Source organism: Corvus cornix, chromosome 1 (genome assembly GCF_000738735.6).
Source record: "Corvus cornix cornix isolate S_Up_H32 chromosome 1, ASM73873v5, whole genome shotgun sequence".
NCBI lineage: Eukaryota > Metazoa > Chordata > Aves > Passeriformes > Corvidae > Corvus > Corvus cornix.
Window position 1 is genome coordinate 10,836,230 of NC_046332.1, and position 26,757 is coordinate 10,862,986.

The 26,757-nt window shown below is 39.2% G+C and overlaps 1 protein-coding gene across 6 annotated transcripts in view; it reads right to left on the minus strand.

Annotated features, from left to right (window-relative positions):
• Positions 1–521: 521 nt before the first annotated feature.
• The window catches only part of NRIP1 (nuclear receptor interacting protein 1), a 94,995-nt gene continuing 68,759 nt past the window's right edge, over positions 522–26,757 (minus strand). For 5 of the 6 annotated variants that reach the window (XM_010399533.4, XM_039556284.1, XM_039556308.1 and 2 more), the window contains 2 exons: positions 23,503–23,551; positions 522–9,354 (listed from right to left, as the gene is read on the minus strand). In XM_010399533.4, coding sequence (XP_010397835.1) covers positions 5,509–8,997 — 3,489 coding nt within the window. In that variant the 5' untranslated portion in view covers positions 8,998–9,354; positions 23,503–23,551 and the 3' untranslated portion in view covers positions 522–5,508. The remainder of the gene's footprint in view (positions 9,355–23,502; positions 23,552–26,757) is intronic. The other variant, XM_039556313.1, reaches the window with a different exon arrangement.

Here is a 26,757-nt window from a genome sequence, read left to right on the forward strand (position 1 = left end):
TAATATGATGGAAGTGCACCATTAAACCTTTGTGTGGGCTTCATGGGGAAATAGTGTTTACTTATTCTACATGTTTGCTTAAGAACATAAATAGAATAAACTGAGAAGTCTTCTTTGTGATATGAACCAAAGTAGATTTTAGTGTGAAGACAGGTATTTCTGCCCTACACAAGGGACCTGAACAATGTTTCAACATTTAAAATTATTTTCACATGAGAACTCCCATTTAGAGGTTCCCAGTTTATGGTCACTGATTTCAAGTTAATAAGCAGAAGGGTATTTAAATAAAACATAATACAGAGCTTTGTGAAGTAAAGCTGTTAATCTGATTTAGATTGTTTCATTTCCAGCTCCACAACTCTCAGTTTCCAGTCAGTAGCCTTGCTGAAGGCTATGTGTACCTAAGTTCCTTGAGGTACTTTTGTTGTCAGAAATTTGTATCAACAGCACTGATGCAAAAAGCCCACTAACATTCCAAGAATGGAAAGTACACATGAAATAAAGCAGATTTAAAAACCATCAAGACAATGCATTTTTCTCATTTATTCAAATCTTCTGCAGGAAGTAAACACTGAAAGATTTAAAAAAACTTCACACTGCAGTATGTACAGTTTTGTGACATCACATGAGGAAATTAATTTCTAATAAAAAAATGAGACCAGTTAAATTACTGAAGACACATCACAATAAAATTGGTTGTGGTAAAATCCCGAATTCTTATGTATGGCAATGAGAATCAATACTCCTTTGTTTTACAGGGATGGAATAGTCCTGGTACAATATTTCAATTATGCAAAATGGAGTCCTGAACTTACATGATTTATTATAGTTGTATGAGCACTTCATGTTTTAAAAGTAGGTTTGCATTTTTTTTTTTCCAGACCCTTTTGATTTGAAGCACATTCTTTCACAAAGCTAAAATACCACAGCAGAAGTCATGTCCAGAAGTGGAATACTGTTGTGTTTTGAACTGACCTGACTTGTTAAGACATTTTTTTTTTTTTGCCAACGCACAGATGCACAGGGTCCCCCATGCACTTTTCATGCAGCAGGTAATCACAACTTTAAATAAAAGAATTTTTCTATACATTCTTCCAGACTTGCAACTGTATACATACATGCAAAAGTTTTTAAACCTATGTGATCATATTTACACTTATACATGGAATATACATAACAAAAAAGATTAAAAGGTTTTTTTCCTTTGCATTAGAACAATACAAAATATGTATTTTTCATTAAGGAAACCACTATTTACATCACCTTTTAAAAACCAATTTCAACATATTATAGGCGTAACAAGTCAACATATTTACATTATATATAAATATATATATAATATATACTTACCAGTTTACTCCTCTGTAAGATGTGGCAGAGAACAAACTGGTAATATCATGTCACTGACGTCAATGAGAGCTGTAATACTTTCACCAACATTTAACAGGGAAAATTTAAACCACTCATTTCTATCCTTTAAAAACATTTGTAAATTAAAAATTTAAAAACATCACTAAGAGTAAATGGCTAAGAAAAGTGAAAGTTATGGCTGAATTCCCTTTTGATCTCATATAAACTTCTCAAACTGAGCTGCCCAGCTATGTGGAATCAGTAGAGAAGCCCTCCAGCTCTCCACCTTTGATTCTGCGGTCATGCTTAACCCACCATCATTTCCTCAAGCTTTGGCAGAGGAGACACTAGAAACCTGGATATCTGAGTCCCAGACACTTCCCTCTGGAAAGAAAAGGCATATCTGCGTGGCAATTCCAAGTCAATCCCCAAATCCAGCTGGCTTGGGCACTCCACCAAGTGCTGGGGACGCCCCCTTGAGCAAGGCACCGGGCACTCCACAACCCAACTGCTTCAGCCCCAGCCCTTCCCAGCTAAGTGGGGCTAAAGTTAATTCAGGTTTAACTTCCCAGGGTCTGCAACTGCAGCTCTAAGCGTGGTGTGGAGACAATTCCCTAACTCACTTCCTCACTGCTCTGAGAGCTGGAGGCAGCTTTCCCCCAGCAGTCTCAGCTGGCTGTAACTGGGGTGTGTTCTCCCCTCCCCCCTGCTCCTTTGATGGTGGGATCACACACCAGCACCCATGGATCCTGCACCACTCTGCCCATACAGCTGCTGCTGCCAAGATCTGCCAAGACCCCATTTTGCTTCAAATCTATAGTCTAAAAGGCCTAGAGGAGACAGGAGTTGCTGAGAGTACTGAGTGCTACTCAAGAAATGACCCTGGTTTGCAATCCATCTATGGGGGTTAGTGGAAATCAGGGACTTTAGAGTTGCTTGGGAAAATGTAGCCAGCCCTACCAGTCTCTCCTGGGGCAACAAACCCAGCTCCTCTTCTCTGATGGAAAAGTCTCCAAGGCAAAAAACAGGAACTCCTTCTTACTCACCCATGCTACAAGACAAAAAATAACTCAAGAGCCTTTGGTCCTAAGGTGTACATGCTGTAAATGTGGATGGGGTAGATTCAAAGAAGACCTCTCTTTCCTAGGGAGAGGGTAACACCAGTGATTATAATAACCACTGGAGAATTTCGTATAGGAGGAGGCTGCTGCCCTCTTAGCAGCTGACTGAGCAGTCCCTTGGCATGTCCTGCCCTCTCTCAAGGGCCTCGGTGTTGTTACCTGCTGTTTGAGATTGCAATGTCTGCAAGAGATAAGATTCTTCCATGAACACCATGTCCTGAACTTAAATTCTTGTATATTAGAGTTTACTGACGTCTGTGAGAATGGCAATACCCTTTCATTAACATCAACTAAAAAGAAAGCTAAATCCTTAACTGGTCAAACTGTTAACATTTTAACTTAACTGTTTTATAAAACTTCCAAAACTAAATGTTCAAAAGTATATATTATAACAATAGACTACCCTAGAATAAATACAAAGGTCAGCACATTGCTCGATCTCAATATTATTTTTTGTTAGGGTCAGAATCTCTTCCCCACTCTTCATCTCAACTTAACTTTGAAGAAGTTTTTTCAACCAGATAATTCCACATCCTCTCATGCTGCATTTTTCTGTGGAGCCCTTCAAGCAAATTATAGCCCTGTATTTAGTCTGGGGACCATCTATTATTCTATATTGTATATATTTCCTACCTATATACACATTGTTTCAAGAAAAATAATCAATTAAGACTTTAAAAGACATTTAATGGATGGAACAAATACCATCTTTTTAATATTTCTGCTGGGTTGACTCATATAAAAAGAATTCAGTTCCACTGTCAATCCAAAATATACTTTATCTCATTAATGATTATTCTATGAGACATCTGAATTGTCATTGGGCCACTTATAAATGCAATATTAAAGACAAACAAAATTTTATTTTTATATTATACTTCAGACAATGACATTTAAAATGATACTAGATTTGTGTGAAGGTTTTAAAATATAAATCTTCTTTGTACAGCCCATTAATATATTATGCTTCACTGAAATAACATAAAAATATATCTTTAAATTGCTCTGTTATTTCTCATAAAAACCAGGGGGAATGTTTTTTATCGGATACTGCCAAATATTTGTGTTCCCTAAAAGAAGGTATCCCCCGGAGGGAGGCAAAACAGAATAGTGGTGCATTTTCCAGCTGTCAGACAGGAGAAGTCCCTCTCAGTAGGAACTGCACTGGGAAGAGGAGGAACTGATCTCAGGCTGGGGACAGGGGAAAGAGGGGGACAACAGCTTGCTCTGTCTCAGCAAGCCAGAAGTCTGGGAAAAGCATCTCTGAAACCAAACCAGACGGGAAAAGAGCAAAATGCCCCGTCACTCATCTCTGCTATGCAGACATGAGATGGACAGAAACAGCAGTTTTGTCATGTCATCGGCTTGCAATGGTGAAAACAGACAAAATTAAACCCAAGTGTAGCTTCCATTATTTGTGCAAGCCAACTGCTTAGGTGCTTGCTCATGGCAGAGAGGATTATCAGTGAAATCAAGAAGCCACAGAGAACTTTTAGGGGAGTAAAAAGTTCAGCAGAACTTCTGCTTGCCAATAATTCATATAATTTAGAGGAACTGGATTTTGTCCTCCTCCTCCCAACAGAGAAATAAGGGCTGCAAATGGAGTTAACACTGACAGTGCTAACGGGAAAGCAGAGCCACATGGCTCTTCCCCAGCCAGCAATTCTTTTAAGGTGTCTCAGCTTTGACTGCAATTTTCAGTTCCTCCCATCTCAGGCTTGTATTGCCAGATGTTACAAATCACAGCACAGGTGGGGATTGAGGAAAAGGGCAGAGAAGGATTTCTCAGACATATCCCACTATCCATTACAGAACATGACAAAACCACAGTTTTATCCTCAGTGCTATCTGGAAAATTATTCTAAAGCCAGATTTTCTGCAGTGAAAGGGGAGTGCATTAAACCATGCATCGGCTGTTCAGAGAGTAATAAATATTGGCAGATTATAGATTCTTTTCCCTGGTTGTAGGAAGAGGCCAACACATTTTTCATTAAAATCCTATTCCATCTTTGAGTGAAAGTCTGATTTAGTACAGTTGGTATTCTTCCACAGGGAAGCAGGATGGTGCTGAACAGACAATTCCACTCATCCCCCTCACAAGCTTTCCAGCATCTCCTCACTGAATACATATACTAAGCCTTATCCATCACACTACTCCAAGAGGCATTTTGGCTTTCCCCTTTTAGGCAGGGAAGCAACAGGAATGTGCCGACAAAAGGACTCATGCAGTACTTGCATGGCCTATGAAAATCTGCCTTTTTTATAAAAACCTAGAAAAAACCCTTAATCGTAACTAGTAACTCATAACTATGGCTAAGAATTCTGAGGAAGGCATTTGTCAAGAGCAGGGCAAGGAAGAAAAATAGATTTTACACCACTATTCTGGCAGGACCACAAACAAGATTTAAAAATAACAATACAAATTTTGGAAGCACTAAAAAATACATTTCAGTGCACTTAAATTATTAACACTGATGCAGGTTTTCCAATATGACAAGATAATACCTTGGATGGACTGCTCCATTTCTTAAAAGTTATTCTTAAAATTTCACAAAACATATTAAAACATTCAAAAAAAAAAAAAAGTACACTGTCTCTATGCTCAGGCTTCAAAAAAAGAAGGATTATTTTACAGGGAGGGAGGAAACGCAGCATTACCACCACCTAGGCTGTACGCTTACACGTTATGTTATACCAAAAGCTTGCAGATCCAAATAAGACTCTGATCAAAGAGTACTCATAACTTAATCTGATACATACAGAAACTTCTTGTACAAATTACAACCCTTCTATTTTCCTTGTGACAATCTACTGTAAAGCAAATTTTATCTACATGTATTTTAAATAACATCAACAGAAAAATAAAAAGTTTATCAAATGAAAACATGTTTCAATTAGACCATGCTTTTTTTTCTTAAAATCATGCTCAATTTATACAGTAGTCAAGTTCATACTCATTTTTCTTTTTTCTTTTTTTTTTTTTTTTTAAACAAAGATTCAAAACCACTGATTGTAAACTCACTGAGGAGGCTGCAGTTTATTCTGGCTCTTTTTTGATTGTTCGCACTTTTTCCAGAAGTCCATGCGCTTCTCCATTCATACCACCATGCTGATGAGAGGTGTTACTCCCCATATGGCTGTTGTAAGGGCTTCTTAAGTTACTAAAAGGAGTTTTAAGCTCTGCGTCAGACGTCAACTCCTCTTTGATTGTAACATGAGTTGAACTCTCAGTAAATGAAGGTTCATTCCAAATTTCTTTGTCATGTGCTTCTTGGCTGCTGACAGGGTTGCCGCCTTTCTGTAGCATGTAGTACAATATTGGATTGGTTTTGGTCAGTCTTGGAGAGTCTTTCTCATAATCATTCTTGTCCATGCCTGTGATCACCCATCTGATGGGCCCTTTCTCACTGGGCATGGAACACATGCTAAACTGGTCGGGCTCGAGTCTGGACACTGTACTCCCCAAATGTTCAGGGAAGGGGGAGCTGGCAGGACTTTTTACTGCTACAGGATACTGAAATGTTCTGTGATCTACACAATTGTTCTGTTGCACAGGGCTTCCCATCAATGATCTTACAGAAGAAATGGTGAATTCAGGTTTATTCATTGTTGCACTGGTTTTGTTTCCTTTTTTCTTGCCCTCTGTTAGTATGTTATTCCTATGCTGTGACAGATCTCTCTCACAGTTTTCTGAGAGAAGCAGCTGTTTCAACACATTAAAGCCTTTACTATCTCTAGACCAACTCCTATTTTCAGTTTCACTATTTGAACCATGACTTACAGCATATTTAAATTCAGCATCACTTCTGCTGAATTTCAGTTCTTGCTGGTTAAGCAAAGGCCCATACAGTGCCTCAGTAGGAGAAGCGTGATTGTTTGCAGCATCAGACACATTACTTTTCATCTTTTTTAATGGGCTTTCCAAAGGCTCAGCATGAAGCTTCCTCTTCTTCGGTACCGTGCAAAGACTCCTGGATTCAAGGTGTGTCAGCTCGTTGTTTCGGTGACTCCTGTCCAGCTCATCTGCAGGGTAATTGTCTTGATTCTGTCTCAGCAACCTACTTAGCAGGCCATTTTTGGAAAAGGAGAAATCTTGAGGTGAAAGAGGCTCAGTTTTCAACTCCTCGGATGCAGGAGAAGCAGCTGTGTTTCTCTGCAGTGAATGAACAAACCCTTGGAATTTGTTACCCTTGCATTCTCTTACTTGTTGTGCATTTGAATTATAAGGAACATTTGATTCTTCAGATGGTTCGGTTTTTATTTTCACCGTCAATATTTGCTCATTCAAAGCCTTGTCTGTCTGTTCTTGAGAACTTTCATCTCTTAAAAGCATCCTCTCTTTCTTTTCACTTTTACCTTTACTGGGAGTTCCCAGAAGCAGCTGAAGGACAGTGCGCCTTTCAAGGAGATTTTCTATTTCCGAACCTGGAAGTCCTTGTTCAGTGGGTGCAGGCTGACAACTGAGTATTTTGTTATTTTCTTCATGCATACTCAATTTATTCGTAAGCAGAGGGCTGTTCAATCTATCAATCAAGCCCACAGGTTTATCCATGTTCCCTGCCAGCAGCTGTTTGCTAGCTCTTTGTTCCTCACTCGACATGGAAGTCTGCATGCCACACTGAGCCAGGTTCTGCAGCAGCTTGCTGGCACTGAATGCCGAGGAGTTCTGGGGACTGTCGGTCCTGCTCAGCTTAGCTCCTTGAATTTCTTTGCTTTTGGACAGGTCTATCAAGTGTTTAGATGCGGGATTCATCAGTCTGTCCGGCTGGATGCTGCAGGCATAGGGTGGTGAGCTCCGCTTGACAGCCAGGGACTGGTGTGAGAGATTTATAGGAGAGTCTGCTTTTGCAGAAGCCAGCAAAGGTGGAGTGCTTAACGGAGTCATGCGGTTGGCACTGGGACTGTCAGTAACAGGAGTCCTTTTCCCAGTCTGTACAGTGAATTTTGCCACATCAGCTGTACTGTGTGGTCCCTGAGGGTCATTACTCTTGTCTACCTGTTCTTCACTCTTATGCCCGAGTAACAGCTGAAGTAGTGTTACTTTCTGGTGGGGATTCAGCTTAGAAGCTTTCGGAGTGTCTTTCTCTTCCTTGTTCTCTGGACAGGAAACTTTTGGATCCCAGTTATGAAGCAAGGACTGAGTCAGGTTATCCAGTGATGCAGGTGGACCTACATCTGGTTTATCTGTCCTCTGTTTAAAGGATAGGTCTATAGGAAGACAGTTAGAATGGGAGCTTTCATCATCACTGCTGTCTTCTGTAAAACTGGGATTGTTGTCTGAATACTCATCAACAGTTGTTGGTGTGCTGCTGTCTTCAAAAAGGCTGGCTCTCTCACTCTGCTCACGCCCTTTCAAGTGCTTGGTGGTATTCTGGCTTTTCAGCAAATGTAAGAGCAAACTGTTGCTGGGAGACGTTTTCAGGTTACTCCTTTCCACAGTACTTTTGTATCCCATGGTTTTGGGAGGCGAATGCATGATTCCCACTGAACTCTGAAATGGTGCCATGTTGCCTTTGCTAGTGACTGTTTTAGGGGATGATCCTGCTTGACCATTGAGATGGCTTGTCATTCCTTTTGCCAAACCGAATTGGCCTATGTCCTTCTGAGCACTTTCTTGTAATCTGGCCATTGCTGCAAGTCTCTCGCTTGCAATCTGATTGGCATTTTGTGCTTTTAAAGCATGTTCCCTGGAGTACTGCTGCAAGTGGGCTTCACTGGAAAGGAGCAAGGCCAGCTGGCTGCATGCTACGCTGGGCTTGGGCGAAGCAGCAGGACTGGATCGTTTCTCTACCATGCTTGCAACAGCTTGTAATCTTGCAGCACATGACAGGGGCTCGTTCATCACCTTAGGGCTGCTCTGCACCGCATGAGGAGATTCTATAAACCTCTCTTTGGGCAGGTTTTTAGTTATGTCAGGCAGGCTGTTGTCCAGCTTCTGATCTTTTGCTTTGCTCTTCTTCAGCAGAGTCTTCAGGTGACTGGATGCAACACCATAGCACCTTAAATCTTTCTCCACTTGTAAAGAATCATGGCTAAGGGAATACCCTTGCTCCTTAAGACTCTGTCTAATCTGCTGTGACAGAGCAACACTCTGCAGCCTAGAGCTGAACGACTGAAGCAAAGAGGCAAGTAATGTGCTATCCTGTTTGCCTTTAGGCACATTTTCAACCATGCCAGCCAACAAAGCTTCCTTTTTTCCATCTAAATCCACAATGGAATCAGACAACCGCCTTCTCTTTGCTGCATTCCAGTCTTCTGAAGACTGCAACAATCTTGCTTTTTTGAGGTGCAGCATACCAGATCCCCGATATGTACTTGTGTTAAGAACTGGACCATTACTTTGACAGCTGGGAAATAGATTTCCTGAAATCTTAAAGTTTTGATCCTCCCCACTATGCCCAGTGGACTTTTTGTCAACTGCAGTACCTGAGCCTCCTGCTGCTTGATGCATTAGTAATCCCTCTAGGTAAGTTAGAACAACAGAATCCTGGTGCATCTCAGAGCCAAGCTCTTCTCCATGAGTCATGTTCAATAAAAGTTTCCAAAAGGCTCTGGTTCTGTTCACTTCAAAGACTAGTTTCGCTGAATCAAGATGCAGAGTTAATAACAGGTAGATGTCTATAGTGTTTTCTTACAGACTTTCAGAAACAATAGAAAATGTATTATCCTAGGCAGGCTTCTCCCAGTGTACACTGTTTGGTGAGCCAGGTTTCCAATCATAGCAATCAGCTGATATCTAGGATATTTATGGACAACGTCTAGGAGGAGCACTCAAAACATGGTTCCACAGAAACAAAGTTCCATTAAGTATTTGCCACCTTCTTTCTTCAGGAGACCAGCTTGCTTTTCTTCCTTTTCCATTTCCACCAAGCTCATAAAATTCCTAAGTCAGAAACACAAAAGACAGAAAGAGGATATTTAGGATAAGATATAATTGCATAAGACTTTTTTTCCTTAAAAAAAAAAAATCAATCCAAACCCAACTCCCCACACATTGTCTTAGGCAGAAATTCAGGATCCGTAAACAACAAACACATTCCAGAAGAAACAAAAAATCAAATAAGGACAAAACACATAGTAACCAATTTAAAGAATTTAATGAAAACAATTCTGAGACAAAGTCTTATATAAAAATTAAGCTTGCTTCTCATAAGCACAGCTACTACAAGCCTTCACTGAATTTCGCTATTCTGCAGCTAAAAATAAGGACTAGCAAACCTGCAAGGAAAATCTTGAATCACTCTAAACACAGTTTTTTAAGAATTCCATTGAATTTTACTTCACAGTTGTATGAACTTTTCTTCTGTAAATGTAAATACACAGGACACGCAGGCTACCACTCTAAAATAGAACTAACAGGAAAAGGCAGGCCTAAAATCAATGTTTAGTTTCATGTTGAGTATGTTTTCAAATAACAGAATAGGCAGCATCATATATACGAGTACATTTTTGTTTGGCAGGGGGATGATATTGCTGAAAGTAGAAACCAAGTCGTTAGTGCTGCCCAGGACTATGCACTAATGCAAAGTCCAGTATGGTAACACAACGGGGGTGAAATCTGTTCTTCTTGCAGCACCCAACAACCACAAGTCATTAGAACAATCATGTGATAAGAGTGGTGAAAAGGTTGCTTATGCTCCTGATGCAATATAAATCCTGGCATCAAAACCCTCCCTTTCCTGGAGGATTTTCACCTTTATGTTCTATCTGTACATGAAACATATGATGGCAAAACTAAACCAAACCAGTTCTTCCCTGAAGTCTTGTTATTCTTCAAGAGTGAGTAGTATCTCTACTAAATACTCCCTTGGATGGGGCAATGTGGTATAAAAAGCTGTTTTAAAATGCACAGCAATGGTGCTTGTGCTGGATGCGTCTCTTCAGTTTCACTTACAGGGCTGGGCTGGGTCAATGGGCAGCACGAGCAGTTCAGTCACCACAGCTCAATAATGAGATCATCACACCACACATGCCTCCTCCTTCACTCATTCAATACTGAACTGGCATAAATATTCAACATGAGCAAAGGTAAGTGTCCTTCTGCATACTGAACTCTGCAATTTGCTTTCACTAGCTAAAACTCCATTGAAAACTTGTATTTACAAGTTTAAAAGGGATGTACACAGATGAAATCCTTGCCTCCTCCTAAAGTGAATGAATATTTTATGATTGATTTCCCAGAAGCTAGCTTTTAATTCAAAACCTACAGGCAACTAGAAGTCAGAAAAGAATCAGATCTTAAAAAAGTAAAGAATAAGAACTACTAAATAGCTGTCATGTTAACAGTCCTAATCTCCCAGGGCAAAGATTCCCTTATTAGGTTTTAAGTAATCTAGAAAAACTCTAAAAATGGAGCTATCCTTAAAAAAACCGCCCAAAACAAACCCAAACAAAAAAATCTAACCAGCAATGCCTTGTATTGTAAATGTGTACACCCATGCATTTAAATATCAAATGCAAAGGTGTTAGCTATTATTAAGGTCTCAGTACTTCTCTCAGAAATTCATGCCCACATTAACCAGTATTTACACAATTACTGGTAGAAGACACAGTATTCCTTCAAACATGAAACAACTTAGATGTGGATTCATCTAACTGAAAACTACTGATATCTTACTGTTCCTTCAAAAACCTCTGTACCTCTGGGTGGGCTTTTGCAGAGTTTCAACCCAAAACCAGAATAAAAATCACAAATAACAAATCCTTTAAAAATAAAATCAAGATTTCAAATGAAAACATCAAACATCCAGCAACAGTAACAGCAATACAATTAGACTAATTTCCTCAAAGATTTGGGAATGCACTTTATCTGGAGAATATATTTTTCCAGCTTCCAAAAGTAAACTGTTTGTCTGCAACCAAATGTTCATGTTTCAAAAGGAAATGAAGCTGACAGTGTGCTGTTACTAAAAAAGAAGCAAGTAGCACTTGATATGCTCTGTACCACATTTAAGATAATAAAATTGAAATTTTGTCAGGATTTCTGACTATCTGAGAAAAGCAGGGCTTGCAGGTCACCTTTAAGATAGAGTCCCAAACAAGTGCACCATTAAGCCAATATTCAGTACAACTTTACTCATTACACGTTTGGGTAATTCAAAAAAGACCACACAAATCCCTCGGGTACTTAAAAAGCCTCTTGTAGGAGATGACACTTGTAGCCAGTACAGTTTACATACAATAACCATTTCCAGAAGTGTTTTGCCCCCTTTTTCATTTTTTAAATTTTATTTTAGTTACCCAGTGCTAGCGAAATACTGATAAACTTAATGAAATTGGGTAGCTGCAAAGAAGTTTCTTTAAAGAGAATGAAATCTGGAAAGCACTTAACACATAAGAACAGGACATCAGCAATCCTTTTAAAAAGCCTCTTCTGATCTAGTGAAGCAAAAGGTATTATTACAGTGTTAAAATCTCACATGATAATGTCCATCTGAAGTGTAGTCACGCCAAATCCAAACCAGCTTTGGAAATAAACGTTCAGCAGGACACTGAGGCAACCATTCAGCAACTTTTAAAAAGTACATATAAACTGTACAAAAGAACTTCACTTCCCAGGACCCAGTGAAATGTTAATTTTTTTTTAAATTAAATATTTAAGAAATTAGTGGAGCAGTGGTAATGAAAAAGAAAAGAAAGTTAACGAAAAAGGCAGAAGAAAGAGAAAGGAGAAATCATATAGCAACAGATCTCTTTTATTTCCCAGTAAGGGCTGAAGCAACTGCTAAGATCTATGAATCTCTAGACCTAAATATTATATTTAATTACTGTGACAAAACAAATTGATAAGTTGATGTGCTTTCCTGACCACAACTACTCTAAATGCACGCTTTTTTTGTAACTTCCACTATCTTCTCCCAGACTTCTGTATCCTGAGAAATAAACAACCCAACTGTTTTGCAGAACGTCCAGGAGCACCCACTGATTACAGCTCATTAAGTCATGTTTTACCTAGACAAAACTAAAGCAGCAGCAGAATCCACAGCACAAATGCTGTGACGTGGTGAGACACTCCCCAAGTGAAGCACACCATGAGAAATCAGTCCTACAGCCTTTTAAAATGTGCCTAGGGAGAAACTGTAGGCACAATAGGGAAGATAAGGGAATATTAAAATGTTCACTGAACTGTATACGTCCAGAATATTAATTCCACTTTTGCACTTGAAGTTTTTCTTTGTTTGCAAACTACAAATATATTTATCCACCAATAGCAACAAACTTTAAGATCCTTTGCCTACCATAAAATATTACTGCTGCAAAAGATAATGAAATCTGCGAACACAGGTTCTAGTATGTTAAAGCACAACAACAGAACCAATGGCTTTTTGCTCCTGAATATTTGTTTTTGATTTTTAAGGAATTCTTTGAATGAATGAAAACTTCACCTGCAAAACCTAACTGGAGACTCCAAACAAACAGCAGACTTGTAGTTCACCCAATAGATATGCAGTTCCTGCTATTTAAGAAATTATAGACAGTTCCCAATTTAACTAGCAAAATTACATCCATATTGAATTTTTCCAATATCCCAGACTAGTATTTCTAGTTAAATCCTTTTGCTAAATGGAACAGAGAGCCACAGTGAATTAACAACACTAGACTAGCATTATTTGAATAGGAGGGTTACATAATCTATTGGGTAACTCAAAAAACTTGGTATTATCAAGGTGTCTTCTTCTGCACTCTTAATTCAAGATCACTGGAAAAAAACCTTACAGAAACCATTAAGGTAATCATTTAGGAAACTGGCAATGGCTAGCAGATTGCCCACATGAACATTCATTAGAAGAGAGATTACCCAAACTCATGCACATGGTTAGAATCATTAATAGAAGTTGAGATTAGTATTTATTCACACAGATAAAACATTTTTATTAACTGCATTTCAGAGTTTTTTCATGACGATTAAATTCCTGTAGCAATTTTATGCTCCATTTTTAAGTTGAGATGAATCAAAACATGCATTTGTAAAGCTAAAATCAAACTGGTCTGTGAAATAAAAATCTCCAGTTATTTAATAAATTTGGTGTTCTAATGCTTAACTACTACTGGAAGAGCCAGAAAAATTCTCCCACTAGCTTCACTGCCTTCCCATTCTCATATTCCCAAGTGTAAAGGCTCCAGCCCACCACATCAACCAACAGCTCAGACTGTCGTTTTAATTCTTACAGATTTGAGGAATGCAGTACAGTGATTACAGTGGCAGCTTGGGATCCAGGGGTCCAATTACTCACTGTGCTGCAGACAGGCTGTCTGACTTCTGGTTTTACTTCTCTGTACCCTGTTTTCCCAGATAGAGTAATAATAGATGGAAACTTCAGAAAGATAATTGAGGATAAATATATTAAAGGCTGTGTGTTGCTCAGCAGCTCCAGCACCAGCACTGAAAAAGTACCTAAAACACAGGATTTTAAGTGATTCCCCATTATTTATGCCTGCCTGCAGTAAAATGCTGACGAGCACAATGAAATCAGGATCTCAAAAAAAATTCCTAGATGCACTGGAAATTGCAGCAGAATCTTGCAGTGAACTAAGAATGAGTGGGGGTAGTGAGACTTGCTGTCCCAGAACTATTTTGCTATTAAGCTCAATTTGCACACCTTTGATTTCAGCAGGAAGGATGTTTTCAGAGCAGTGGTAAAAGCACTTCAGTGTTTAGTTGGCTCTTTTTGCAAAGGTTCTGAGCAGTGAAACAGCCCTGATCAACAACCCCGACACCAAATGCACAGAGCTGCACAAACGAGCAGGTACTTCAATGGTACTTAAGCACGTGCTTTAAGAGAATCAAGTATTTGAGTGCTTTGCTTTCCAAAATCCATGCTTTGTGTCAGAAATCTGTTGAGATGAATGGAGCAGCTGAGACCTCTTCACAGTTTTGATACAGGCAGCCAAGACATTTTGAAGGTTCCCTTTGCAAATGTAATTTAGAAAAAGGCAAAAGTAAAAAGAAAAAAACAAAAAGCAAAAATGATCAGATGGGGGAGAAAAACTCAGCAATAAGTGGGTGAATTACCCATGGCTGCACTCAAAAGAACTTGGGAATCCAGAAGCCTGTTTTTACAACTAATTCAATTTAAATAAAATAAATCAGGCTCCTCTCCTACAACTGTAGGGTATCGGTCTGAGAAAGAAAAAATAAGCTTCTTCTCAGGAGCTTGGCACATTACTCACTCCTCGTAGGCCTGCTGACTGACTCCAAAAGACATTTTAAACATGGGATAGCCTATCCCTTTTAGACAGCTCAGTCAGGAGAGGGCTCATGAGGAATCGTGTTGCAGCAGCAGCAGGAGCTCCTGCTGCTACCAGGAATTCTGAAGGGGGCTCCAGAGACTCCAACCCCACCAGAGCTGGCATTCCCCATCCTGAGTTGGGGCTGTTCCCTCCAGGCTGGCAAGGAGCACACGGCAGCATCGCTCTCTCTGCAAAATACCCCCTCAGATAATGCAGGGTTAGCGACAGCCACGGCTCCACGGCCAAATTCTGCACAAGCACACAAATGGAAAAGCCTTTTCCCCCATGATTTTTTAAGCTGTGTGCTGCCAGACCCAGCCCCGACCTGACCTTAAGTTTTAAACAACAGAGAGGTGTTGTTTTCTACAGTGTGGGGATGGGGCAGCAGTGGGAGGGGGTGTGTAGAAAGGAACAGACCCAAACCGCCCTGATCAAAACCTTTTGATTATTTTAGCAGTTTCAATAATAGGATTTTGAAGAATACTATAGCAAACCAATTCCATAACAGATGATGAAACAGCTCAAAGAGATGCAAAATCTACCGTTTTACAAAAGCGCACAAGCCCCACATACCTGAGAAGCCTGTAAGTCACACAAAATTGACAGGAATGCAGAACCAAGAGCACAGCAGGCACGAGACAGTTTTTCCTCTGAGAATAAGACCTGACAGACCACTGGACTGAAATGTTAGCCAACCAACAACTGAGTGGAGAAGAAAAAAATCCCAAGTGTTCTCGTGGTAGAGACTATTTACTTCAGCTTTTAAAAGACCACTAATATGTAAATGCAGATTACTGTTCTTGTTAACAGTAGCACCAGAGGCACATAAGAAAGGGGAGGCTGTTCCTAAACATTCCATTTGGGGTGTGGAAAGGGGGATTCGGTCACCTCAAGTGTCCCTCCACTCCTCAGATTTCACATGGGATTCACCAGTCCGGGAATCTGTGACTCACTCAGACCACAGAATACCACAACGAGGAGCTTTGGGATGGTACGTAATATATCAAGGGGGAACACAACATTTCTACTGTGTGCTGAAATGAGGTGTGGAAATGTCAGGGACATTTCCATATCCACGCAGAGGGCTGCTCGGGGAGGCAGCAAGGCGAGGCTGCGCACTCTGCCAGGAGGGGGAAAGAAAGTGAAAATAAGGAAAAAAAAAGGCCGTAACAAAATACCAAATCAACCAACCAAAACCCTACCCGAGAAATAAAAAAATCCCTCATCCAACATCACCCCAAATCCAATGAAACCCCCAAAAGAGCACATGGGAAGGGGAAAACGGGGAGCAGACAATTGCCATGAAAGCTGAGTTTGTGAAAGCCTTAGTAGCAGCTCTCCAAGGTTTATAAGTACACTTAAGCACCATATACAGCTTAATCCAAATCTGGCGTGCACATCAAAACCTCCTGCTGGAAAGTTCTGCAAAGTTCAGAGACGAAACACATGTGGCCATTTTTCATGCTGTGACACTCTTCAAACAATAGCTCAGCCTACCTTAAATAAGTATTTCTTATTTTAACAAGTAAAAGAACAGAGCATCACAGAAATAATCACTCCTAGATGCAGAAAATCCCATGCTGTTCATATAACCATGATTCACCTGGTGTTCCATAGAAATTTCAGTCAATTCCTTACCCAGGCTCATGCACATATATTTCTGCTTACAAATACTACTGGAGAAATATTTATATTTTGTTCTCTAATGGTACTGTAAAGGACATCTTTGAATTCATTTCTTGATCATGATCTGCTAACACTCAAGGCATGAACTTAGAAACACACTCTCTGCCAAGTCTTTGCTAATTGTAAGGAATGAGGAAGAACAGACATTCAGCTTACAACCACCACCTGTGAAGGAATCAAGTATTTGACATCTAAACCTGTCCCGTCAGTCACTGCTCAATGGTCTTCTGCTACTGAGGAAAAAAAAGGCAGAAACTAAAAGATACTGCAGCGAAATTACAACCCCACCCCACATCCATTAAGGGCAAGGATCCAGAAACAGCATGTATCACTAAATCTCAACTAACTTGGGTAATGGTGTTGATCCAAGCTCAGAAATACAGTGAGCAGAAAGTTTTCGGTTAATTCAGTCTTCTTATTCAAGAGACCAAGAGCAAAAACCACACAGAAATCTATACAAAGACTTGTTTTCAGAATAGAGGAGTAGATAATATGCAACAGAATGGACAGATCTTCCAATCTTTGGTAAACCACTTGCCTACAAATAAGCAATTAAAAGGAAACTCAACCAGATTGTCATTCCCTCTCACACCTACAAAACCAAATCACTGATTATGCATTTAACTCTACGTCAACTCCCCAAGAATGAAACTTGATTAATATACAGTGAAGAAATCAATGTCCTCTCCTGGGCAATCATGCTTCTGAGTTATGATCAATGCATGCAGATAATGCATTTCCACACAACTCTGACCTTCTGCTTGTTGGAGGGATCTAAAGATACAGGCATTTATTGATAGCAGTGCACTAAAGCTGTGTATTTCTTGGAATAACTGTATGTTAGGTGGTTTGGCATACTTTAAATCATTTTATGTTATTTTAACCAAGCACTGGTTTCAGATGTCAAAGTGCAACAAAGGACTAAAGAGTAATGCCCAGTATTTTACTGACAGTAATGGCTGTGTTTCACTTGGGACCAGGCATCTCACGGTTATGAATGAAAGCCACTTTGTAGACTTCCCAACAGAACAGGCTTCAGCTAACTGAACACAAACACACAGTAATTCCAGGCAAAGTGAAATACAGGATCACAGTCACATAGCATCCAACTGTATGTAAAAGCCCCATAAATCCATGTTAGAAGCCCAGATGATTTGTGGTTTGGGTTTGTTTTGTTGTGTGTGTGTGGTTTTTTTTTGGGGTTTTTTTTTTTTTTTTTTTGTGGAAAGGACACTACAGCTTCTGTTGTAATAAGAGATTTCAGCTTATTGTTGTTGATGTTTCCAAAGGTTGTTGTGGACATAGAGAAGGCTCATATAACTACATTTAAGTGGGAAAGGAAAAATCCACATTAACAAGATGGTCTCTACTAGCTCAATTCAAACAAAAAATTACAATTTTTTCCTCTCCAGAACAGCAATAAAACCAAGTGAAATTCAAGATAAAACATAAGAATCAACTTCAGTGAAACCTTGAGAGAAGCTCATAACATCCTATAAAGACAAAAGGACAGAGTCCTTACCTTATCACTATGCCAGAGTTAATCTAAAAACATTCACAACGTAAATCCCTAAGTAAAATACTGAAAGGACTTTAAGTCATATAGATGAATACAGAGATGATCATCTGACCCTCACACATAAAGAACAGGACTGCAACCCACTCCTAGCTACGAGTCAAATCGGAACAATTAAAATACCAACTTAACTCAAAACCAGAGAAAGAGGTATTTACTGCCACAAAGGCGTGGTAAAAACAATGGATAGCTGGCAAGGGGAAGTGTTAAACTATCCCTCACTGTAAGGATATACACTTTGAAATAATTTCTCAAAATTTATGTTGATAAAGGTGCCATGCATTTTAAGAAGATAATATGCCATCACAAAGTTGTGGAAAGGAAACCTTCTGTATCTGTTTTTAATGAGTTCTTCATGAAGAAAATAATTGCAAGAGCAGAAAAAAAAAAAGCTACTTATTATTACTGCTTGTTCCATTACTGTCAGGAGAGTTGAAACAGGTGCTTATGCCAAATTAAAAACTGTATAAAACAAAGCAACATAGATGTGTGACCGACTTTTGAAGAAAGCATGTGATTTTCTACATAAAACAACACCACCCCAGAAATAAAAGACCTATTAAAAATAAATCGATTACTCCATACTTGCATATAAGTATTAGCTAATTTGGGATCCTATTTCACAGTGCCTGTGAAAACAACAGCCTCACTAAGGCTTTATGAAGCCCAAAGTGCTGGTGTTATACCAACCAACTCTGCTGCCCTGTTTGCACATGTTTAAAGTAAGGGCTGTGCTCAAGAACCTGCTGAAGTCGTGTGGCACAGAGCTCCTACAAGGCAAGCCAGACTAAGGACCTCGTCACAGTCCAAAGAAACCCCAAAGACCCTGCCAAGCGTCTGTTCTGCAGTTCTCCATGTGGGAATGCGGGATTACAAATGGCGTGAGGAAGGACAAAGAGCCGGGACTACTTTCACTGCTGAACCTCACTTAATGCCACACAAAAGCACAGCCACTGCTGAGGTGCTTGAAAAGAAAACCCCACCTCCAGGCAGAACGCCTGTGCTGAATTTAGGAGAGTTTATTGGTGACTTAAAGACATGTTTGTAAGAACCACCTCCTAAACAGAACTAAAAGAACAACAACAACAACAAAAAGTCAGTATCTTCAAATACACTGAAATCTTAAAAGATGACTGAAAATTTAACTGATCCAAATATTTTAATTTTTATATTTTACTAAGGTATCCTGTGAAACTGGAGTATAAATCCTTTTAAACTGAACTTAGTTTGTCCATCCCTAAAATAGATTTGACATACAAACACAAACACAAGGTCAAGGTCACAGATCAGCAAGAAAGATTACAGAGAGGACTGATGTCAGAGCTGGCATTTGATCAAAGCTCCTGGATGTATCTTTTTTTTAGTACACTTACCAGAAATACCACTACCCTACATTTTCTTCACATAGGTACATTACATGTTTTAAGTATTCCCTACCCTTAAGAGCAGCTGCTCTGTCCTTATTTTGATAAGAACTGTTAGGCAGCATAGCAAATAAACTAAGGAAAAGCTCTTATGTTAAATGAAAAGGAAGGGAAAGACTTTTTGCCATCTTTTTCACTCTATTCAGCCATTGCTAATATATATAAACCACAAATCTAAAAGGAAAACCCACTCAAACACACGGCAAGACCAGAGTCAGGACCTTGGGTTTTAACTTGGTGCAGTCCAAGATACTTATCTTAATATAACAATTGTATATTTGAATGTGCACTTCCAAGCACAACACTTGCTTATTTACACTAATTATCTGTGTGCACAGCATATATTTCTCAATGAACAACAACAACAAAAAGAACAATACAAGGTCTGTGCAGAACACAATCAAACTAACCTCTTCTGTAATCAGGACAACATTTACCTCCTAGAAAGCTTCTCTAATGTTGAATGCTGAGTAAGTGAGCAGATTAAACACAGTAGCAACAGTTGAAAGACTCATTAAAACCCAGCTGCTGAAAATAGTTAGCAATGAAAGTCATTTACTGATCTATCCACCCATTGACGCATTCTCAAAGCTTTGGACACATGCAGGAGAGTATTTAGCTTTACAGGTCACGTCTACCACATGTACCCCTCTGATGCCTGAACATGAACAAGAGGTGTCTTGGGTGACACAATGTCACATGGCATTCAAAGCTGCACTGCTGCCACAAAGTTTACATGCTCATTGTAATAAGTAGTAATTTAAAGAATAGTGTGGCTTGTACTCTTAATTCTTAACCCCCGCTTTCAACACCAGCACTGCTCTGATGTTAGTCTAGACATGACTGGGAGCCGTTTATCTTTAGACAGACGGATATGTCTATAAATAGGGCTGTTTGTGTTAGTATTAAAGCTTTTATTGGAACCCATTTGGGGTGACCTGCATAGCTCACTCATATGTGGGCATCTTGGACACTGCCAGTAAAACCTTCAGGCCATCACACACCCTCCTGCATCTTGTTTCAGCTATTTAACATTTGTTTACTGATTTTCCTCCATTTTTGTAGAGGTAGTACATTTGCAGCTCTCTGCCTGTAAGACTGGGTTGTCTCAGCTACTAACAAAAAGGCCTCAAATGAAAAAAAGATGGGGAAAAAAAGGTTTAAAAAAGGTTTAAAAACTTGTCTCCTTTTTGAAAACATCCTTCACAAGAATTAGGTTGTCACCCTTTTAAGCTATAGTATTGCCTGAGCTACTAGGGCCAGACACAAATCACCCCTGAAGCCTGGGATGTCAGCTTCTCAGCACTGTGGTATAGGTGCTTTTAACTCTGATAGTGATTCATCAGATCTTAAAACAGTCACTGGTTTAAGATCAAATTGAGTTAAGTTGTAGACCTCAGGGCAATGCAATTCTGGTCTTCCTTAGTCCTCCTTTTCTAAGCCCTTCCAGCAAAATGGGAGAAAAGGGAAGGTTGGTTAGTTGGTTTTTTTTTTTTTCCTAGGTGGAATTTCTATCCTTCCTACTTTGTGAAAAGCTGATAACGCTTCTTACTGCAATGAAGAGCTAGGAAGGGAAAAATAAAAAAAAATGTAAATCAGGCAATGATTACAACAGACCAACAGAATTTCCTTTGTTATCCACAAACAAATCAGCAGCTTACTCTGAGAACCAAACACACATGAAAACGTGTATACAGGACATGTCACAACCAAAAACATTCTAGGAAACACATCAGCTTATTAGCAGTACAGCTACCCAACCTGTGAAAGCCTAAAGCAAGTACATTTGGAGTCATGCACCTTTTTTAAGTTTACAAACATGGAAACTCAAATGTGTGAAAAAGCCTTTGCTTTAATTCAGCTGTATTACAGTGAATAACTGTTCATTCCGTGTCATGGCAAGTCTTCTCTCAAGCTTATACTATAAATACCCTCTTCAATCTTCATGACCAAACCTTTGATAAAACAAGTCAGCAGCAGTTGTGGGTTTGGGTTTCTTCCCGTTAAATACAAGCTCAGACTCTTTACATACATAAGCTATAGAAGCAAGTTCTGCTTGTTCTGAACTTTGGATCAAATCACCCACTCTTCAAGCAGCAGGGATGTGGCAGGCTGCTATCAGCAGCCAGTGGTGGTTTTGGCTGTGACACCATGTAGACAGTATCTGAAATCCAGTCCTTATCCATTCCTCTTTGGAGAGCTGGAACAGGCATCTTTCCACACAGTGATCCAAATGTAAAGCATTTCAAGAGTGCTGTCTTTTAAGAGGGGGTAATGACAAACTGCAGTAAACAACCAGCCACTGCAGCAATGACAATAAATATGACAGCTAGCACAAAGTACTTCTGGTCAATTTAGTAGTCTAGTCCACAACAATGGATTATGTTGAAGAACTGGAAGGTTGTCAATGCCCAATTCTGTAAAGGTACAATTTTCACTTATTTTTTAGAAAAAATATTGTCTGTGGTCATATTTACATGTGTGAAATGTCAAATTAAGTTTTTAAAAATCTTAAAATACCATATCGATGAATAGTGTAGTAGTAAGTCCTTGAACGTTGTACTTTCTTTTTACTTATTTATTTTCCCTTACATAAGTAGACCTATGAATTTTACAGGGCAATGAAATAATGGCAAGGTTATGCACACATGCAGATGAGTGCATGAGAACGGCATATTGAAGTTGCAGATGTATCCATAGGACAGATGGGTATCTACAATGCTAAAACCCAGTAACACATCACCAGTTTAAGCATCAGGACTACTAAAAGCAAACTAGTTTACATTTAAAATTTCAATATTCTACCATTCAGGACACAGCATAGGATTTTTGAGATGTGCAACATCAGTTATTCCAGCGTTACCATTCCTCAAGTTGTTTAGCAAACAGCAACCACTGCAGGTGATTTGGTTTCCCATACACTGGAATTTGATATCAATTCATCATCTAATAAAATTGGTAACAATGAAAGGCAGTGGCAGGTAGGTGGTGAACTTCTCTCTGTAAATCTTGTCTCAGCTTTGGGGGGAATATCTCAAAATTATAGTTTTAATCTATTCACTTAATGATTACGGTGAGTGGGGGAAATTGTCATAAAAAAAGAACTAAAGTCAAGAATCTAGCAAATAAACAAGCAAAACTGCACCACAGTATCTCAAACCATGTATGACGTAGTATAAAGTAATTATCTGATAGTTATTATCTATAACCACAGCTCTATAGATTCAGCTGGTCGGGGTACGTAATATTTCCAGCTTCCCCTGCCATAACAGAGATTTGAGCATGGCTGACAGGTCACAAACCATGTCCTTTGTGTTATATAAAGCCATCTTTCCTTGATGTAACTGGAAGAGTCATTTCCCAGTTCAATGTAACATCAATAAGTAACTCCAGTGTTTTCTAAATCAATACATAGTAAGGCCTTGTCAATAACCTGAAGAAGTTTCATTGACTGCCTACATTATTACTAAACCACATTTTTTGGTTTCTTCTCTTTTTCAGTCTACACATAATCTTGCTAAAGAAGAATGGTTTTGTTCAAATTTTGTTGCTCAGTTTCATCAGTGAGTGAGACCAAAAGAACTGCACTGAACATATTCATGTGATTGCATTCAACAGCAGTTAAGACTTGTGAGTATCTGCAGAATCTTACAGAACAACAAACAACTCCCAAATACCAAATAAATGCTGAAGCAAATCATACTGGAAACGGAGGTACAAGCCAAAGAGGACAACAAAGCAATACCAGAGGGGAAAAAAGCCCATAAAAAACCCACAACCCAAAACATCTTCTCAATGGACTACATGCTCTTAAAAGCATGCAATTTAAAATCCATCTGTTGAGAAAAAGCCAGAAGTTCTGGTGGGCAAGTGAACATGTCTTCAGCCTCTCAGGAAACTCGGCAGATTGTTACCTTGGCACCCTAGATAGCAATCTCAGGAGAACGAGATCAGGACTATACAGGGATGTGAAATGAACCATCTTCTGACTAGGGATTCGTAAGCGGGGTAAGGACCAAAGCTACTGTGAGTGAGACAAAGTTACCACTCCATGACCCGGGTGAGAAAAAATAGAGGTTAATAAACTTTTCAAGTTCATAGCAGAAACTCATACCTTTCAAGTGTCAATGCAGGATCTTTGTGAATCTGCTTTTCACTCCTCCCTGCCAAAAATAAATATATTATAATCAGGATGCAGAAACTTACGGTGGAAAATAATTATATTTCTACAGTAACAGGAAACTCATTCTGTTAATTCAGTGTTAGCTCATGAAAGGGAGCCTGTCTTACTTCTTAATGAGGTTTCAAAGCTAAAATTAAGTTTCCCCCCAAAGTTGGTTATACTTGTGGTCGATTTGTGAGAGTATCAGAGCTTGACAAATGGCACTGAGCTGAGCAAGGTGGTAAAGGTAACCTGCCAGGAGAGAGGGGATAGGTCTCCTTGCCTGGTTAATACTACCCACTTTGTGAAAAAATGCTGTCATCGGGAGATTATCTTTATTCTAACACTCCCACTATCCGTTTACCCACCATGACTAAAAAAAGCCCCAAACAAACAACCAAAAAGAAACCAAGAACACGCAACACACCCTTGGCATTGCATTCTGCTTCTCTAAAATCTTACTCATTTTCTTCTGCTATTATCATCATTATTCTCATTCAGTCGTCCCTCAGCTCCCCACTTCCACAACCCACACTCGTGTAACGTTAATGACATCCAAAGACCATTCCACACTACACAAAACACAGCTGTTATTGTAATCTTTCCCCTGAAGACACTCTGTTCATATAACCCTTTACTTCAACTTTTCAATTGTTTTTCTCTTGCACTAGATTAAGTTTAAAATTTCTCATCTGAGTTCTATGGACATTAATAACTTTCATTTCTATCCACATAACCTAACCACTTATTGTGTCCTTTTTCCTTACCCTTTTGTTTCCACAAACATTCATTTTTGCTGCAATACTCAGGCACCTCTCACACAGGAAATTCCATTATGCTTCTGCACTGCTCCCCAGGCGAAGATCATCTACACTCTGGAGGCTCTTTCTTCCTCTCCTCCACAGTAAATTACCAGACCAAAATTAATCCAAATCCACCAAAATACCTCCTGCAAGACCACAAGCCAAAACACAAACGATGTATGTTGCTTGCCTTTCCTCACAGACTTGTTTGTTCCCTTTCTCTCATCACAGACTATATGAAGTTTAAAACAAATACATCTGCACCTGTGAGATGCTGACAAGTTCAGCTGGACAGCAATTAAATGAAGCCCTAGAGCAACACTGGCCTCCAAAATAAGTATGTTTTCTTTTCCTCTTACAGAAGAAAAAATGCATTTATTGGTTTTGCAGTACAACAATATGTGCTGCTGTAGTAACACAGTTTTCACCCAATACCTTTCTTTTACTACATATGATTGGAAGGGAAGGAAAGAATGATATACACTAAAAGATCAACAGAACACAAAGATTAATGATAGGGAGAAAGGGGTACAAAAGACCTAAAATATAATGTAGAAGGGCTAAAATATAGCATCAAAGGGCTCCCCCTTCTCTTGAGCTGCTACTTTTAAAAAACTAGTGAAAGCTCTTTCACTTCTCCAGCTGGTACAATGACAATATCCCTACCCTGATGCAATCTGCTTTCACTTCAGAGGGGACAGAGGCACAGAAGACCAGAGAATGAAAAAATACTGCTCCTAGGAAAGAAAGGAGATACTTCTTTTCAGAGAGACCATAGCTATTCACTTAATCATGACAACAAATGATGACATCGATGAGGAAACTTCTGAGGAGCAAGGTGAAGGCTGAGAGAGCACCTGTCCCACAGACCAGCTAAGCATAAACCCAGACCTCCTTTGATGAAACAAAGGAAGCTTTCTGTTTCTCAGCTGCCTTAATGAAATAATCTTCCGAGCCCAAACAGCAGACTTAATACTGCAAGTTCTCCATTTTTTTGGAACATAAGTTCTCCTCCTCAAACCAGAGGGGTTTGATTTACTGGGTCTACATCTGAATTCTGTTTTACTGCAAACAAAACATAACCCTCACTTCCAAAGTCGCTTCGGTATCTCTCTCCTAAATCATGTAAACCAGAGCTTGCTTGTAGCACTTTGGAAGGGAACAGTTTGGGTGACCAAGAATAACCAACCAGGATGCAAATTCCACTTGTCTTCTTTATATGCTGCCAGCTTTATGAGAGCAAGTCTGTCTGTGCTTGATATTTGGCGTAATTACTATTGTAAAATGTTTTATATTCATGTAAATTCAGACGATGACCCCGAAGTGCTTACAAACTTCGATGAGACGGAGAGATAACGAAGCAGAAAAGGAAGGACTGTAGGGAAAAAGTATGTATAAGGAGGATGAAAAGCATCAATACCAGGAGAAGATAGTGAGGCTATTCAAGCTGCCTAGGACACTGCCCCACCAGCATGAAGTCCTGAACAGTAAAAAACAGAAGAGCAGAAACGAGATGATGTCAGATACTGCACACGTAAAACATTATAATCAACGTGCTTCGCTAAAATATAAGGCCGGAGCTGAAATTCTAGGTAGCATGGTCCCTAAAACACCAGCTGTATTTGTCCACTATGTTGTAGGAAGCATTTCCACTGAACTGCAGTAAGCATTGTCACAATGCATATGGATGGAAAGTCCAAAATTTTCAGGAGTTTACAATATTTTTACTGTGATTTTGACCAATGGAACAAGAGGAAGGATTGGAAGATCTAAAACATCTTGACTCTAATCTGCTGCTGAAAAACAGGTGGGAGGGAAAGAAGGTGAAAAACCAGTAAATTACTGTCTATCCATCACCACTCAGGACCAAAAGCTCCACTTATATCAGGGAATGGGGACTAAGATTCCAAAATGAAAATTAACAGACTTAAACTGCTCTTGCAATTCACTTCTACATATAAGATACAAAGCATGCACCGAATGCAACTTATTTTTGCTAGCTGCTTGGCAAGATGTAGATGATTCAAGAACATGGAGTAACAACAAGCTCCTTTTTGCTAATGTATCTGAAAACATCTTTCTCAAGTTTTTCCATGAATTCTTGTATTTCACTTTAATTACTTTACTTAAAGCAAATGCGTATTTTTTAAGATCAAGCATGATCCATGTTCCTCACACATAATGATCACAAGAAATCTAATAGTGTTTATGACAGTCTTTCTAATACACATCCAGAAAACCCAGACTACTTGATAGGGATATGTATGCACAATCTTTGCCACTTCAGGTACTAAAATCTCTCTTGTTTAACATTTATTTTTGTTTAATTGGCAAATTTGATTATGAGTTTAATTTTTGAACAGTAAAGCTCATCCAGCCATTTTTGATTTCAAATTGGCTTGCA